The sequence below is a fragment of the Pygoscelis adeliae genome, unplaced genomic scaffold (genome assembly GCF_000699105.1).
Source record: "Pygoscelis adeliae isolate BGI_AS28 unplaced genomic scaffold, ASM69910v1 Scaffold206, whole genome shotgun sequence".
NCBI classification, from domain to species: domain Eukaryota; kingdom Metazoa; phylum Chordata; class Aves; order Sphenisciformes; family Spheniscidae; genus Pygoscelis; species Pygoscelis adeliae.
Window position 1 is genome coordinate 809030 of NW_008825052.1, and position 18220 is coordinate 827249.

At 36.7% G+C, this 18220-nt stretch overlaps 1 protein-coding gene across 1 annotated transcript in view; it reads left to right on the top strand.

The window, feature by feature from the left end:
- The window catches only part of FIG4 (FIG4 phosphoinositide 5-phosphatase), a 64977-nt gene that overhangs the window by 21046 nt on the left and 25711 nt on the right, over positions 1–18220 (top strand). The window contains exons 12-18 of the mRNA XM_009326429.1: positions 455–588; positions 2514–2630; positions 4137–4182; positions 5769–5917; positions 10446–10612; positions 16756–16894; positions 17969–18027. Coding sequence (XP_009324704.1) covers positions 455–588; positions 2514–2630; positions 4137–4182; positions 5769–5917; positions 10446–10612; positions 16756–16894; positions 17969–18027 — 811 coding nt within the window. The remainder of the gene's footprint in view (positions 1–454; positions 589–2513; positions 2631–4136; positions 4183–5768; positions 5918–10445; positions 10613–16755; positions 16895–17968; positions 18028–18220) is intronic.

Below are 18220 nucleotides of genomic sequence, written 5' to 3' on the forward strand. Positions count from 1 at the left end.
TGGGAGCTGTTGTTCCCCATCTCCTCTCAGTAACGGAGAAGAATTTGCTTGGGTCCTCTTGTACCCCAGGATCGAATGGGATGCTTTCCTTTCTGCCTGTCTTTCTCCTTCTCTTCTCTCTTTTGTCCATTTCCTCTGTATTACCACTTTTGTTTCCTTGTGCTCTTCTTTGCTTTTATGGGGTTCCATTTTTCAGCCAATGATTATGCACAGTTGAAATGGCTGACTTTTACTACTAATACAGATCAATTGTTAAAAAAACAGAATGTTTAGATTTTTCTGTCTCTTCTGTTCTTAATTTAATTGCACTAGTTATGAAGAGCTGCCTGCTGTTGTTACAGCTTCCACTTCTAATTTCTATTGTATATACATACCTGTATATGTGCATGTATGAGAGTTAGATACATTTGTTAATGAAAATTATAATGTTAAATTACTTTTCTTATTGCTAAAGGAACGTGAAAAAAGAAAGCACGAAAGGATTCTTAGTGAAGAACTTGTTGCTGCTGTGACATATCTCAACCAGTTTTTACCCCCAGAGCATGCGATTATATATATACCCTGGGATATGGCCAAATACACAAAAAGGTAGAAAAGATCCTTCTTTGTGCTAGTGCTCTTGTAGCCACAATACAAATAATTGTATGCTACTGAGTGTCTCTCTTTTCAGTTGCATGTCGATTAGGAGTAATGGGAGAATTTTATTAAAATCTGTGGGCAGAATAAAACCTCAGCTTTTTGAAGGATTTTTAATGTTTTCTATGGGTTCTTACCAAAGTGGAGCAAGGCCTGAAAACTTTGAAATTCTCTGCAAAGGAAAGTTTTAGAGAAAAGCCCCAAAAAAGCCATCAACATTCACTTTTTATTTTGAATTAGTCAAAACACTGCATTTTGTCAGGTGTCCCGTTTCAGTCATTGAATTTATTGAGTTACAGAATTTTGGAAAACAAGGGGTTTCATATCAATCAGTCTTTTCCATTTCCTCTTCCAAAAGGAAATGAGGGTATTAATTTCAGTGTTATAAAGCATTTAGGTTATTAGAAGCATGTATCTTAGAAAGGCAATTATATTCTGTAAATTTTTATTCTATAATTTTGGACAATAGAATGCTGGACTAAGATCATGTGGAAAGGATGAATGTTTTCCTAAATGTAGAAATATTTACAAGGCACAAACATTTTAAATCTGCAGGTATAGATTGCTATTCTTAACTAACACACAACTTGGTTGTAAAGTTCTCTGGCCTGCGTATGTTTACTGTATCTTATAATGCCAGAAATTCTAGAAGAATGACAAGAATTGTTGGATCAAATTTCAGGTATCTGTTACTATATCAGTGTGAGCAAAACAATGGAAAAACTGGTACGGTTCAAAGGACAGGAATATAATCAATGTTTGATTAGAATTTTATGAAAAAAGCTTTGGAAAACAATCCTTATTTGCTGTTTGAGATTACAAGTTGGTTGATACGATTGGTCATGTAGGTGTGAAACTGTTACTTTAAAGTTTGACGTGGTTTCACACTACATTTTTATTCTAAAATGGCATTGTGTACAGTTAGGTGTTTATTCAATTGTTTGTGTTATGATTAAATAGCAAATCTCAAAATAAGGCTAGATTTCCTTTCAGAAGATATGCTGGGTGCAAGTTCTTGGGTTTCGTATGGAGTGATGCTGATGAAGCTTAGTGGTCTACCCTGTATGGGAAATGATACTAGGTGATCAAAGGATTCTCCTTCTAGCTTTAAGCTTGAGGTATATCTATATACATATCCACCCTAGTACAGATATAAAAAATACCTGAGGACTTTGAACAAGATTAATTATTAAGGCAAGCAAGAGAGATTTAAGAATGGAAGATAATGTATATGTCTGCCTAAAGAATTGACGGTTTCAGGAGTACTGAGAACGTGTTTGCTTTATCATGTAGTTTTGAAGTAAGTTTGCTGGAAAGTAGTACTGGTGAAAATGTTCCAAAATATTGCTTCCATCTCAATATAAGCAATCTTTAAAAAATAAATAATTGGTTTTGTTACTTGAAATGTAAACACTAATAAAACCTTTGAAAATAAAATTATGAGTAAACAGAAGTTAAAGTCCCCAACAATGAATGAATGGATGCCCTGATCTGAGCAGGAGGTGCAGGACATCATGAAGGCCACACATGGAAACAAATGTTACTGAACAAAACAGCACCTTGCAAACAAAATGAAGGAATATGATTTAGCATAATCATATATCCTTTTCTGCCTCGTTCTTCTTTTGTGAATCACAGAAAGTTTGGTAGAGGAAAATTAGTGTGATATGAAAGTCAAGGAGTTTTAAATTTTTGAAGTCTTTCACTTCCAGTTTATGTAATATGTTTTATTAAAAAGTAAACAAAATTGTTCAGATATGGTCAGTGTCTGTTTCCTAAGTCTGTAAAATCTAAGAAGAATGTAGACATAATTACTGTTGGATAAATAAAGCTGTGACGTGAGTCTTCCTTTAAATCATTTTTGTTTCTCTCCTCAGCAAACTTTGCAATGTCCTTGATAGACTGAATGTGATTGCAGAAAGTGTAGTAAAGAAAACTGGATTTTTTGTAAATCGGCCTGATTCCTACTGCAGTATCTTGCGGCCAGATGAAAAGTACGTATAATTTAATTGATGCATAATGAATAACATCTATTCCTTGGAGGGTTGTCTGGAATGTCTATGTCTATTACATTATTTCTTACTTTAAGGCTTAAATTAATATGAAAAAATATAATTCATTATTAAGTTATAGCTGAAAGGATTGCAGTCAGAGGTACATGCTAAGAAATACTAATACATTGAAAGAATACAATTATGCTGCTGCTGTTCTGCTCATAAGGAATTCTTAATTCAAACCATTATTTGTAACTTGTAATCTGTGCCGTGTGTTTATATAAAGGGTTTTGGGTTTTTTTCACCTTAACCAAAGGAATCCTAAATTTGGGGGTAAATTTAACAAAGCAAACAACATTTGGAGTTTAAGTGGCTTCTTTTGAGGCATACTAATAAGATAACTATCATCTAAATGTTACTGAGTCTGGTGTTTTCCAATGGCTTTTATGGTATTCATACATATAAAATTTAAAACTTTTTTTTTAAATAGAAACTATTTGGTTAGACTGCTGCAGAAGTACAGTGATTTAATCAGCTGAATTCTCTCAAGTCCCTGAAAATCCAGAAGTAAAATAACTTGCACATTAAAATTTCAATAAGTTTTTGATTCAAGTTTTCATATTAGGGATCTAATTCATCACTACCCAAATGGGTGTTCATATTTTACATGGAGAGCATCCTTGCCTTTTTAGCCTATCTTCATTTAGAAACAGTCTGAGCTAAAACTCTCATAGGCTTTCGTAGAGCTTTTCTCTGCCGTGCAGTGCAGCAAACATGGTGGCTGTAAACTAGCAGGAACAAGGTCAATACATCCATGTAGTGCTGTGTTCTGCAGAGAGAGTCTGGTGAGTCTCAAATGTAGTATATAGGCTTGCCACAGCAGTGCTCTGGTCAGGCTAGGTAACCCTACTAACTTGAAAATATTCAGTAGTTCAGGGGCTACTTGCACCGAGCATAACTGCTCCTCTACCTCAAAATGTCATTAATTTCTGATTCATGTTCTCTGGCTGTGGGGTACAGTTAAGGCCTATACAGAATTGCAAGACCTGGACAATATGTATATATATGTATGTATCCAGCATGTATGCCTAGAATCAGTATGAGGGGAGATTTAAATCAACCAGCTTGTGCTGCGGTCTATGTTATGCCTCTACCTTCCAGTCGTTGGCATTGTACCTACTTCAATTTTTGTGCACTGAAGACCTGATCTAGCAACACTTGTGTTGCTCATGCTCTGTTTTATGGGGAGCAAAAGAAATATTTTGCATGGCTTCGGAATATTTCTACTTTAAGGCTAGACTTTTTTTTTTTCAATTTCATTTAAATACAACATCTTACTGCTGCATAGAGCTTTCACTGCTTTCTGCCATTCAGGGATATCAGTTTTGCTTTGTGGCAGGTTTCTAATTGTCACCCTTTTTCACTGAGCAGATCAATACATAGTATGATCTGTTATTTTTTTGAATGATTTGTAAGTCATTCTGTTTTGTTTCGTTTCTCTTTCAGGTGGAATGAACTGGGAGGTTATGTTGTTTCCACTGGTCGCTTGCAGGTACTCAAATATACTTTATTAACTCATAGTTATAGTGATATAGATCAGGACTCCCAAAGCACCAGTGAACCATTTCACTTAAATACCTGATCGGTGATTCACAGTGTGCTCTTAAATTAACATTTATAGTAAACAGCATTATTGCAGTCTATCCCAGAAATCCAATTGGGAAATAGGGCTTAAAGTTCTTGTGTGGTACCACAGAACCTTATGCTGTTGGAATTGTATTTTTGCTGGAGGTAGTCTGAGAAATGCTCGTATTTTAGACGTTTCCATTACTATTTAGTCTGTAGTGTTACCAGTGCAGTGAGAGTTAAAACAGCAGCATTTTAGCAAACTGCATAATACAATGTTACACAGAAGAGGTGAGGAATAAGCATGCTTAGGCCCGGTGACATATTCATACACAGGAAAATGGGTTATTAAAAGCATTTTTACCAGTGCTGAATATTCTGTACAGTGTTACAATTTCCATCACTAAAAGAAAATAAAACTAGAAACACTGCTTTCTGTAAGGTCAGAAAAGTGCTGACTAAACTGTAAACGGTACAGTACCAGATTTATACCTGAATGTTATGATTATATACTCTGAACACAGGGCATATTCTTAAGCATTAGTTGCTTTTGACTTGCCATTCATAATTTTGTAGTTCTTGTAAGTTAGAAAGCATGTGACCATTCCTTTACTAGCTGATCACTGGGATATGTTTGTTGAGAGCAGATAAACAGCGGAGTAGATAGAATTTGATCTGTTCTAAAATAAAACATATCAACGCTAGTTAGATTTTTTTAATGTTAGTCTTACAGGTTTACCTGTATTAGGGGAATAATTATTTTATCTATCTTTCAACTTTAATCGTTTGAGGTAGTCACCATTGGCATACATGTAAGCATTTGGATCACAGTTAATCTCGGAATAGACATCTTGTGAGTCACGCTCAAAAAGTGCTTCTTTATTAAGGCAATAAAATTTTAGTTGACTAGCTTGGATGTAGCCATGTATATTTGAGCAGAAGAATGCCCTATGCTATTATATTAAAATATGTTTCTTGCAGCTGTTCATATTATAAAATAACTTTGTGTGCATTATGGAATTGAAGAATGGTGGTACAAGCAGCATACAAGAATATGTGCATGACTGACCTTCAACAAAATGTTCATGTGTGTTGCTCCAGATATGGAAAGCTTAAAATATAAGCACCATTACAGTATAGAACCACAGCAAGTTAGAAGTGTGCTTTATTTTTTGGAGTAGTTAGAGCATACTTGAAAATAAGACCTTCTTTGCTGAAATAACATAGCCTTTCTTTTTAAGGTAAATCTTTAGGGCTGTTTGTGAGTTGAAGGAGAGATGCAGTTTGTGTGATGATAGAAGCAAGAATATTTTGAGAGTAGGCGTTGCAGCAGTCTGATGTAGCTTGCTAGAGTTTAATTGTTTTTAACACTTTTTAGAAATGTCTTTCCTCAAATTTTTGTGAACTGACGTAATTTGAGATTTGACAAGTCTTGGATAGTAGGAAAAAATAATCATGAGTGTAGTAATTTGTTAATTGAGAAAAAATCTCTTATTTGGATTGCTTTACCAGACTGGAGTTCTCCGAACCAATTGTGTGGACTGTTTAGATCGCACTAACACAGCCCAGTTTATGGTGGGAAAATGTGCTTTGGCATACCAACTCTATTCACTCGGATTGATTGATAAACCAAATTTACAATTTGATACAGATGCTGTTAGGTAAGATATGTTAATAAAGTGTGTCATGGTTTTATTTTTTAATTTTGTGTCAAGAGATTTAGGGAAATTATGTCTATGTAGAAGAAAAGTGCAATTCTTTCTGTTGGAACAATTTAATAACGTTTATTCATCCAAGTTTAAAAAATCTTCTATACTTGAAATCTTCTTGAGAAAATCCAGTCATGCTGAAAATTTGCTCTTCTGGAAAAGTATGTTATTCAGGCTCTTTACAAGATAACTGCTTGACTTCATTCTCTTTAGATGCCTAAACTTAAAGCTATAAGAGTTTTCCTTTTAAATCAAGGTAACAAACCCCCCACCCCAGTCTTTTAAACTTACTTTACTTGTTTGAGGCAAAATGCTGCCGAAAAATGAAAACTGAAATAAGTACATGCTTTTATGGAGAATGACAAACTGATACTTGTATAGAAGTACATCTTACCTTGCTGTTTCCTACTTTTCCTTTGGAAAAATTTTGTGCTTTTTGATTTATTGAAGAAAAGTTTTCAGCAAAGTTGTTCTCTCACATCAAGTATCAACGATACTTATTCAAGCATCCTCAAACCATTTAAGAAAACCCAGCATTTAAATTGAAATGCTTTGGGGGTTGGGGGGAGCTAAGCTACTTAACTTGTGAATATGCTTCAGAAATTGATGTAAGAATCCTTGAAGTGATGTGTTTTTATTCCTTAAAGTTGCTGTCGTGACTATGAAACTTATGGCTTCATTGCTGGTTTTGACTAGTGGTTTGATAGTTTCAGAATGTGGAAATGTAACTCGTATTTCAGAAAAGACAAAGTACTCAGTCTCCCCTCCCCTTTACTCGAGACATACCTTCAGCTCCTCTTCTTTCTCCCATTAGCTTCCAGCACTCGCCTGGTGCCAGGAGCTGGTATGTGCCATAGAAACAACCTCACTTGCAGCATGTTGGCTCACTGTGCAAGCGGTGGCGCCTGGCCTCTGCCTGATGGCCAGGGAGAGCACCCGCTGGCTGGCTACCTCGGTGTGCTAGCACTGCCTCTCATCCACCATGTCCCAGCTGCTGGGTGCTGCATGTTTACCTCTGGGAGCAAACAACTGCTGCTGCAAATACCAGTTGCTGTGCAGCCTCCTGGGGACTCAGCAATCGGACTCTTGGGTTCTAACCAGAGGGGATCAGGAGGTGGACAGGTCTCTCATATCCACTCTCTACAGCTACCAGTTACTTCAGCACCTCAGGCTGCATTTTACTATCTTTCCTTAGGCTTCACTACCTCCCCCCTTCCCACCCCTATTTTGGGAGCCCAAATTTCCTCTGTTGCTTCCTGCTGCAATAGCCCCATACTTCCTGTCTATCTTCTCTCCCTCCTGTTTCCTCTCTATGCCCAAACCACCCAAATTCCCATCTCTTACCGTCATATCTTGAGATTATACTAGTTGCTTTGTCTCTGATTTTCCTGATACCTTATTTCTCATTATCAGAAATAGTGTGGCCAGCAGGAGTAGGGAAGTGATTTTCCCTCTGTACTCGGCCCTGGTGAGGCCGCACCTCGAATACTGTGTTCAGTTTTGGGCCCCTCACTACAAGAAGGATGTTGAGGTGCTGGAGTGTGTCCAAAGAAGGGCAACGAGGCTGGTGAAGGGTCTAGAGCACAAGTCCTATGAGGAGTGGCTGAGAGAACTGGGGTTGTTTAGCCTGGAGAAAAGGAGGCTCAGGGGAGACCTCGTCACTCTCTACAACTACCTGAAAGGAGGTTGTAGCGAGGTGGGTGTTGGTCTCTTCTCCCAAGTAACTGGCGAAAGGACGAGAGGAAATGGCCTCAAGTTGTGCCAGGGGAGGTTTAGGTTGGATATTAGGAAAAATTTCTTTCACTGAAGGGGTTGTCAAGCATTGGAGCAGGCTGCCCAGGGAAGTGGTTGAGTCACCATCCCTGGAGGTATTTAAAAGATGTGTAGATGTTGTGCTTAGGGACATGGTTTAGGGGTGGACTTGGCAGTGTTAGGTTTACAGTTGGACTCGATGATCTTAAAGGTCTTTTCCAACCTAAATGATTCTATGATTCTCTCTCTGAAATGTAGCTATTAACCTGGCATAAAAGGTTACTTTTGTCTGGCCACATTTGACTTCTTTTTTTCTTCTCCATTGCACTAGATGTATGCCTGTCTGAAACCGATTTTGTCATCTGTTAAGACTTGTTTCTGAATTACTGTATTCAGAAAAATTAAAAAATCCTGCTCCATAATGCAACAAATTCTGAAGAGAGGCATGTGCTATACTGTCTTTCTGTTATGCAGTCTTTCACTTTGACCTCCTGCATTCCTGTTCCCTGCATTGTCTCACATCGAGTATCTGCTTCCTGCGTACTCTGCCTCTTCATTTACACTCTTCTTACTGGCCAGAGAGGGCAATCTGTAGTGGTCTGTCTTCCTTAATTTAGCTAATGTGTCTGAAAAACTAACTCTTTTTCATCACATTCTTCGACTGTCTTTATAATTCTGATTTTTCTCATATGGTCTCACTGGCTGGCTACAATCCAGAATTTCTGTGGAACTAGATTTCTGAAGTCAGCATTTTATTCCGGTTGGCCATCCTGAGGGATAAAGAAACGATGCATCTTGAACAGTCCAATTTTATGTCTAGCAAGATTAATCTTCTTAATGACTTCGTTGTACTGCTATATTTCTTAGTGATTCCTTCAGTGTGATTGTTGTCCTATCTAGGAAGTTTCCTAGACAAAGTGTACCTTAGCAGCTTATTTTATCATTCTCTAGAGAATACTAGTCTTTGTTTGACTGCAGGCTTAATGTTTTGAGGCTGTGGAAGGGTAATTTAATTCTACAAGTCCTTTCCAAATCAAGTGGATCAACGTCCTTAATGAATTTAAAATTGTCTGCTTTCTGTGAACCTTTATTGCAATGTCATTGGAACTCTGTTCATCAATCCCCCATGGCTGACTGGGAAATTTTTGAGAGATATCATCCTTTTACCTGCCAGTTTTTACCTTCAACCAGTTTTTTAGCTTTTAGTTGACCAGCATTGCTGTCTTTCCCCTTATATAAAAAAATCTAACACACACACACACAAAACAAACAAACCAACCCACCAAACCCAAAGAAACAAACAGGAGATTCTCATATATGGTATCATGAGCTCTGAACAATTTGTGTGGAGGTAAGTGGGTTTTGGTTTGTTTCTTTTGTTGTTGGGGGTTTTTTTAAGTTAATAAGCAATATTTTCTCCTAATTGATCTTTTTGTACTTGACCTTGCGCAAAAGATTTGCTGGACAGCTATTTTGGTTTTACACAAATTGATTGCTGCTCAGATAAGTGTTCTTCATCCAGAACTGTTTGAGGACTTCAGTCAGATGGTTGCTGGGTTACTTATGCAGTACTATCCCTTTATTGGAAACTTTCTTAAGGGAATGCTTTTGTTGTTTTGTTTTGGGGGTTTTTATTTTGTTGTTGTTTTATTTTATTTGTTTCCACCCTCCTTTCCACTTCTTAAGGACTTCTTTCTTCTCAGGTATTACAGTGTATCACATGCAGATGCCTGAGTTACTGTGTCTTGCTATACTGATGCGAAATACATTTCCACAGGTTTGGTGGTTGGTTTTTTTTTTTTGTTCTGTTTTGGTTTTTTGCCTCTTAACTAAACGTCCAGCCTCTTTTAGCAAGATGTCATCCTTGTCATTGTGCTCAAGGAAGGCCACAGTCTCCGTTTCTGAGAAGCACTTTTCAATGTTATCTTTTAGACTGGGTCATCTCCGTAGGATAGCCTTGTTTTCTGAGACTGTTGTCTTGTTCTTGTTGTTGATGGGCTGCTTCTTGATAACTTTTGCTATTTGGACTGCTCTTAGTTTGGAGTCTACTGTCAACTTCCTTGATGCTAGAGGGCTGTGTTGCTTTTAGCCAGCTCTCCTTGTTCATCTTAGCAGCCAACTCTTTCTACTTTCTTCTTACATCATGTTTTTCCAGCTCCAGCAAATGGTATCTGACTGCCATTCACGTTTCTTACAAGTCATGTTTATTCAGTTTGTACCTTTGAGCCATCATTATTGTAACTAGATTTTTGGAAAGTTATGCTAACTTCATTCCCAATGGACTTGACAGAAAACATAGCCTTGAGATATTGACGTGTTCTGTCCCCTTTAGTGTATTTAAAATACCTTAGTTTGTGAAGGCATACAGTTTGTTTTCTCCCCGCAGACTAGTAGGGCATGTTAATCTTCTCCCCAAATCTACAGAAGTGCATATTCTGTAGTGTGAATGCATTCTGATATATTATAAATTAGTGGAAATCTTACAGTCTCATCCATCTTAGTAATTATTATATCTGAATAAAGAATAGAGGCATAGCTTTAAATTTCAGTGTTTGTAAGTTAATAGCATGTTTTAATGAAATACTTTGTAAACTGGCAGAAGTACTTAAGAGAAGAAAATGTATTGCTTGTCAAACAAAGACTTTATTACTACAATACTTTATTATTTTTTCTCTTAAGAAACTCTTTTCAGCAGTTTGATAGATGACACATTTTGCTTTACCTTCAGATTGTTTGAAGAATTATACGAAGATCATGGAGACACGCTTTCTCTGCAATATGGAGGTTCTCAGCTCGTCCACAGAGTAAAAACCTACAGAAAGATTGCTCCGTGGACTCAGCATTCCAAAGATATTATGCAAACACTCTCAAGATACTACAGTAATGCTTTCTCAGGTAAATTTAATTTTAAGTGCTTTCTTTTAAGCCGTTATTTAAAAGCATCTTGCTTGTGGTGTTTCAATAGTCCATACTATGATCTTATGACAGGGATCCTCTATACTATAATTTCCAAATAATTCAGTAAAATCTGATGGATATCAAATGGCTATTCTGATTTGATGAAGTATTTATATCCTGTGCAAATGCGTGTTGTAGCATGCAGCCTTATTTGATAAAAGTTAGTGAACGGATGTAAGACGTACTTAGAAAATGTACACACATAGCACTGAAACTGCCAGTGACATTTGTCATCATAGAGAAACAGGTAGCTGTTACAGAGCTGTTAAAATGATGGACAGAATGGCTTCAACAAATATAAGGAAACTGGTAAATCTAAATCTAAACACAAGTAGAAAGCTTCAAGTGGAGTATTTCTTGTGATGAATCTGGGGACTTCTAACAAAAAGCATGCTCTGATGCATATAATTGTTTTGGATTAATAGAAGCTACTAACTGTTGAATCTGTGGTAGAAAAGACAAAATTAAATTAAAAAAGAAAGGTCCACCAAGTAAATAAGCTATTTTTTGAGTTAATAAGGAGTAAGCTAATATTTTACAACTTTACTCCTATCAGCTTGTATCAGTCGCTGATACTGTTCTACTTTGTTCTGGACAACATTGCTAAGAGAAAACCTCTTTGAAAAATGCTGACCCATACCTTATGCAAAATAACTGGGAAAAAGAAAAAAGCATAGTGTTTTTAGAAGTCATGAGAAAGATCTAAAAAGAATGATCAAAGGACAGTCTAAGACACGTCAGGATGACAAACATTGAGTGCTGCTGTGTTCTAAATATTGTGTCAGTCCTCTTACTCTTTTTCACAAAAGCTGCATAGCCAGGGAAGGAAGCTGCTTTTTTTTTTTTTTTTTTTCCCCTAGTAGACTGCAATTATTTAGAAACTATGTGAACTTTAAAACAGTGAGTTGGACACTGGCTAGAAATACTTCAGTAATCCCTGGTTTGTTTGGCTGAAGTTACTGCTGCTGTTAGTGACAATTCTGTGTTATGTACAAAATGTGAGAGCACAGCATTTAAAGTACTGTTTCTGAATGTAATTAATACAATTTGTGCCTCATATTTGCCCAAATTAAATGAGAAATGGAGAGCTTGTTTATTTTAGTGCTGTGGTCTCTTACTGTTTGCAGTGGCAATAAGGCATGCCTTCATCAATTCTTATGAGCAAAAGGAAGCACGCTTGCAGTATCACCTGAACTGATAAGTACAAGATGGAACAAATCTCTGAAGCTGTTCACTTTTATGCCAGCCACTTAAATGGTTAGGTGGAAGCTTGAGCAAAGTTCTAGATCCACATTTGGGTTTGTGGTCTGCTTGGAAGGATAGTCAAGATATGCATGTGTTTTAGTAATAAAAGAATTTGTTCTGAAAAAGATGTTACAAAAAGAAGAAAGAACACAGAATGAAAAAAGTCCATCTTGTCACGTGGGCGAACTTGTAGCTGAGTACACAAACAGATGTTAGTCTTTACTGAAGTCAGTATGAAAAATGAAACTTTCATAAAGGTGCTGCACATTTTCCCCAATTTACTTATGATTTTGGTATTTGATCCTATTTGAGCCAAATATTTTTGGTGCTTTATGCATTCCTTGTGTTTGAAGATGGCATTGGTGAAACATAGCATTCATTGTATTTACTGCGTTTTTAGTATGAAATTTTAAAAGATTAATTTCAGTGAAATTTAAAGGTTCACTGTCCAACACAGCCTGTTCAGGTGGCATCTGCAAGCCTGTTAATGTGACACATTGAGAGAGATCATTTTATTCTTGAAGTTTTCTCAGAAAGCAGAGATAAAAGGAAGCATTTTTAGAACAAGATTCTAATTTGCTATATTGCAGTTAAAGGATATGTGGTGGATAGTAACAATATTAAAATACAAATAAAAATCTGAGGGCTAGCCACTTCATGAGCTAGCATTTCCTTGTGTTTCTGATCCAAGAAACTTTTTTTAATGCTTATGAACTTTATGTACCAGTAGTAAACAGACACAGATAATTTTAGTGATTTGCTTGAAGTAGTACAGTACGTCAGATTCGGAACAAGATTACAAGTGGCCTGCTAACTGTGCCTCCTAAATATATCACTTAGTCACACTTGTTCTGTTGGTCTATTGTAAAAAATACATGATTCCAAAAATAATTTACACTTAAGAAAATGGTTTCATCTGTTGACCTCAAAGCTCTTAGGATAATCACTACTAATTAAGTTGTACAGACGAGAAAAAGTAAGACATGTATCGGTTGCCTGGAGATACTGATCCAGTAGATAAGACTTGGACTTATAAGAAAGATAACTTTGAATGCAGTTTCACTCTAGTTCATGATATGTGGATTAGCTTTTCTATAGATTTTCTGTACCTATAAATTTGTAATATGTTGCCTATATAATAGAAAAGTGAAGAATTTAAAAAAAACTGTTCTCAGGATCAAGTTAGTGACTGAAGCTTAGAAGAGAATCAAGGTTTCCTCCTAAAAATATGGGACAGTTAATTTTATGGTAACTTGAAAAAATCTTACAGGTTTAGGCAAAAATTCTGACTTTTTTCATGCATGTTTTTAATTCTAGCATTTGAAAGAAGTAGAGGGTGCAGTGTGGTTTGGGAAGTCAACTGTTTTTGAAGTACCTTGGTTATAAGCAAATGAGTTGTACCAGAAAAAAAGAACATCATCCAGCTAAGAATTAGGTGTTCCTTCAACACCCTCTCTGGCAGGCATTCTAATTAGTTGAATTCTAACATTTTTCTTTCATTTGTGATTGTCGGAGAAATTAGGAAATAGTATTCCAAATAATATTCTTCTGACTTTTATGCCTTTTGGAAAGTAATGTGACTTTACAGACTTCAGTGCTAGAGTTGCAACATGCATAATAAGCTTCTGGAATCTGGAATAATCTATTTATCCACAAACAGGACTGGACATAGTAAACTACCTTTTAGTGTTGTATGAAAGTAAACTTAATTACTATAACCTTTTAGTCATGGGATGTTATAGTCCCAATTGTGTTGAATCTCTCATGATTTAGCAATTTGTCATGTAGTGCAGTTGCAAGCTCAGATTGAGAGCAGTAGATTATTTTAGGCTAATTCAATTAAATGGCCCCTTCAGTTCCTGTTTTCTCAAATGGTCTTAAAAATGTGCTAGTATACACGTACATTGCAGTATCTTTTGAAAAATCAGTGCAGTCTTTCTACTTGCTTTGTACATAATTATTACATTTGGTGCTAACAATGAAGGGAGAAAACCTGTTTGCTCTTTTGTCTGTGCTCCACAGTGCGTTGACACATTCTTATTTATTTCTTTTTGGAAAGAGATTTTTCTGTCTAGATAATAAAATTGATCTGAAAAGCTCAATATCCTGTTTCCTCTGGCCAGTGTTTCAAAGAAAGACAAAAGCTTTCATTATTTTTGTTCAAAATTAAGTCATAAAATTGTTCAACCCTTAAAGTAAGGCAGGGGGGAGGATTGTCACCTTTCAAGTTAACTATCTGCTTCCCCAGTCACATGTGTATATATGTTTGTGCCTGCTTGAAGACTTACACACAAAGAATCTTTAATGTTATGGCTTTTTGCCTACTTTTAAATTACGAGTTGAGGAGTAAGACAGTAGAAAGACATTTTCTGATAAACGTCCTGTATTTCTGTTAAGTTTAAAACACAGCTGCACAACTGAAACAATAAATGCAAAAGAGAGTTTGAGTCCTTTTGCAATATAACATTTAACAGCAGTCATTTTTTTTGCTATGGAAGAAAGGTGAGAATGCTTTAATGAACTGCTGCTATAGACCATTTCAGACAGTGAATTGGTTAATTCAGTCGGTATGAGTTTAAATTCAAGCTGGTTTTCACAGAACGAATTTTATTTAGTTTTATTTCATTTTAGCATCTGCCATATAAGTAGTGACATAGTTTGTTAACTGAATTATCTTGTTTTACTCTAATTGTTTTACAATTACTTAGTTAACGATTTCAGTATACGTTCTGTTCCTGGCAGGTGAAACAATGGTAAATGAATAAAGGAGGCTCATTTCTGCCTTTAGCTTTCAGAAATTACCACCAATTTTAACCTATTTGCTCATGTTAATTAATTTTGTCTTTTGGGCTCCTGCAGTTTTAAAGTAGAGAGCTTTCTTGGGTTTTGTTCAGCACTTTCTTTAAACCACTAACTAAATAACTTATCAGGAAGAAAGAATACATGTTATTGCTTGTGACTTTTCATTTCTTTTTAATTCTCAGTGTCCTCAACAAGGGCTTTTTTGTTTATTTTTTTTTTCAGACCTTATGAGTTTTGCATAGCTTTCTTGCACTGTTCCCAGCCTTCCTCATTCTCCCCTTATGGCTTGGTTAAACTGTGATGCTGTTTTGCAGAAACAATATGGCTTGCAAACCATAAGGACCTACATATGCTTTTAAGTATTACTGTGTAGAAGAGTTAGTGTTTATAAGTTGATCCTCTTAAGAAAATTGGGAAGGTGAGGAGCAAGAAAGAAGGTAAAATAAGTGTCTTTTGGGAAGAGTGCTCTGAAGGGACAGTAAAAGTATCTGGAGGGAGTATGAGTGGATAGAAAAGGAAGAAAAAAGCCAGATTCTAGATGAAAGGTCCCCCAGGTAGGGAAGGGGAGCCAAAGCAACATCAAGAGGTTTCCCCTTTCTTTCCCTTTTCCTGGTGCTTTGCCCTGTTACACCATGCGACTGTTTATACAGAAGATCCCACTTCCAAATATTGACCTCCATATACGCACACTTCTGTAAAGTACCATACTTTTCTATAATCCTATTGTCACCAAATTTCTACATAGCACTTCATTTGTCAGCTGCTTGTGTGTCTTAGTTCCCTGTAAAAAGTATTATATGTTGCACAGAAGGAAGAGACGTTCAAATTCTGGGGAGAAGGAGGTCTTGACTGAAACTTTGGTGATGGCCAGGAACCAACTTTCTCCTTGCTGTTATACCACTGCTTTGTGGATTCTGCCTATTTTTTTGCCTGCTTTCTGGTATACTGCGACTTCAGTTTGTCTTTTTGATGTGGTGTGTTGCTAAAGGGACACTCAACTCATAATACTCTCTTTGAAATGTGGAGAAAACTGAAGGAGTAACACTATTGAACTAGTCTGAACTATTCCTTGTCTGGTGATGACTGAAGTGCAAACAAGAGTGGAGGCAAAAGCTTTCCACGTGCTAATTCCTCAGGGCACAAATAGAGCTCGGTTCTCCATCTATTCCCCCATATCTGAAGATCCTTTGCGTGTAAGCCTTCCTCTGCCCTTACGACTCTGCTTGCAAAGCTGTCTTTATCACGGTTCACCATCCCCAAGCCCTCATCTGACTCCAGCTTTTCTTCATATCTGTTGTAACTCATCCTATCTGCAGCTAGGTAGCAAGAGGGATTTTAAAGATGTAAGTGAACAACAACGTTCTTTGTCATGCTTCATCTACAGTGGTATGTAACTACTGGATTTTAGCACTTATTTAGTTTGGTGAAGCTTCAGATATGGCAAGAGAAATCGATGATTTAGGCCAACAGGGAAAAAAGTCCAAATTTTTAAAAGGTGTTTGTGAAGTTTAATTTTTTTACTGACTACATTTTGACTAGAAAACCCCAAAGAATTAATAATTTGTGTGTGATCTAGGAAACTTGTGTATTGTATGGATACTGTTTAATTTCATTAAATCATTCTTCTGTTATTTAGACGGCAGTAAATTCATCATGATATGTCAGATTCCCTGGCACATGCATAAACACATGCATGTGCTTCATGCATTACACATATATGCAGAGGTGGGAGACAGAGCTGCAGCATGAGATCTTAACTTCTGCAAAGCCTCTAAGCAGAGCTTCTGCCTCAGCTCCTCGGTGAGAGAAGCCAAGGAGAGAGGCAGCACTGGTACCAGCCCCTCATGCGCTGCAGTGTGGCAGGAGATCAGGTCTAAATGAAGTTTCATGATGGTGATTGAAACCCAGAGGTCTCTGTAGAAGTCGTAGGACATACACTGTCTGTGAGGAGCAAATGTAACAAACAAGCAAATGTCTGAACAGGCTTGAGCTCTGTAATGTTCCTGGCATTAAGTGTACCTCTTGTCTAACAGATGCAGACAGGCAAGACTCTATCAATCTCTTTCTGGGAGTATTCAAGCCTACAGAAGGAAAGCCTCATCTCTGGGAACTTCCCACTGATTTTTATTTGCATCACAAGAACACCCTCAGTCTGTTACAGACCAGGCGAAGGTATTTTGCTGTTCCGTTTTTTTGTTTGTTTGTTTGGTATTGCTCTAAGAAATTTTAAAAATGTATGTTGTTAACCAAAATAATTTGGTCAGCCTGTCAAAAACTTGCTTACTGTTTTTTAAGTCTTTACAAAAACTTAAAAATAGCCTTCAAGAGATTACCAGAAGTGTTGGATGTTGGTGTTTTGAAGGATTTGCTTTAGTATTACATGAATAGGAGATAACCACATTAATAGTCTGATTACAGCCCTTACAGTATTGTGAATACACACATATTTGAAATAAAAATCAGTGAAGATAAATGTCTTTTCATCCCAAGTAATGAAATAGAAGAAACTATCAGAATAATTTAGAGAAGAAATTAAAGTATATTTGAGAAGAGAAAATAAAAATACGTAAACATGAATGAAAGATAAAACATGCTTTATTTTATTAATGTTGCTTGACTTCCTTTGTTGTTTTTCAGAAATCCTGAATAAGCTTCCAGCAGGGCCTGGTTTTTGCTGTTAGCTATGCCAACATACAGTTCTCAGACTTAGGACAGCTGTCACATTAAAATGTATTTCTATGTGTAGAAGTCAGCTGCTTTGACAATCTTCTGATTTTATTAACGTTAACCTTCATTTCTTCGTACCCTTTGCCTAAATTTTAGGATCTGAATAAAAGTGGTGGGAGGGGTGGGGGTTGATGCTTTTTTTTTTTTTTTTTTAAATTAAAAGACCAGAACAAGAGAAATACATAAGTACCTTCTATATGTACTAAGACCTTAATTTTCAGCACTGTAGAGGTAGGCACCTGAAATGTATTTTGTTTAATGGAACAAAACCACTCATCCCTCCATACCTGTATTGAGTTTCATGTGTTTAAATTTCATGGCCTGAGAGCAAAGTAGTAGGATAGGAGCCTGTTGAAATCCTCCATCCAAGGATAATTCTTTGCTTTCTTCCACACTTGAATTATAAAGATGTTTACTAAAGTGACACTGTGTGGTTGGGTAACTGTTACGTGCAAAGGCTTAGACCGGATACAAGATCAAATCTTGTGTATCAATTGTGTGTCTGTTTTTCCTGTACAGCTATACTTACTGGTGGACCACCGGTGTGCTAAAGCATTTACCTCTTCCTTTTGATGAAGGTAGGAACTATATTTGCTCCTTGCCTTACAGCGTATCTTGAAAAAGAAGTTTTAGTCACAAATGCTTTTTAACTGTTTTAGATCGCAAATCTGGGGGGGGGGGGGAAAGTTTCCGTAATGATCGCTAAATACTTCCCACTCCCCTGACAGCCCCCCAAATGAGCTATGATTTTTCAACTGCAGGATGCAAGAG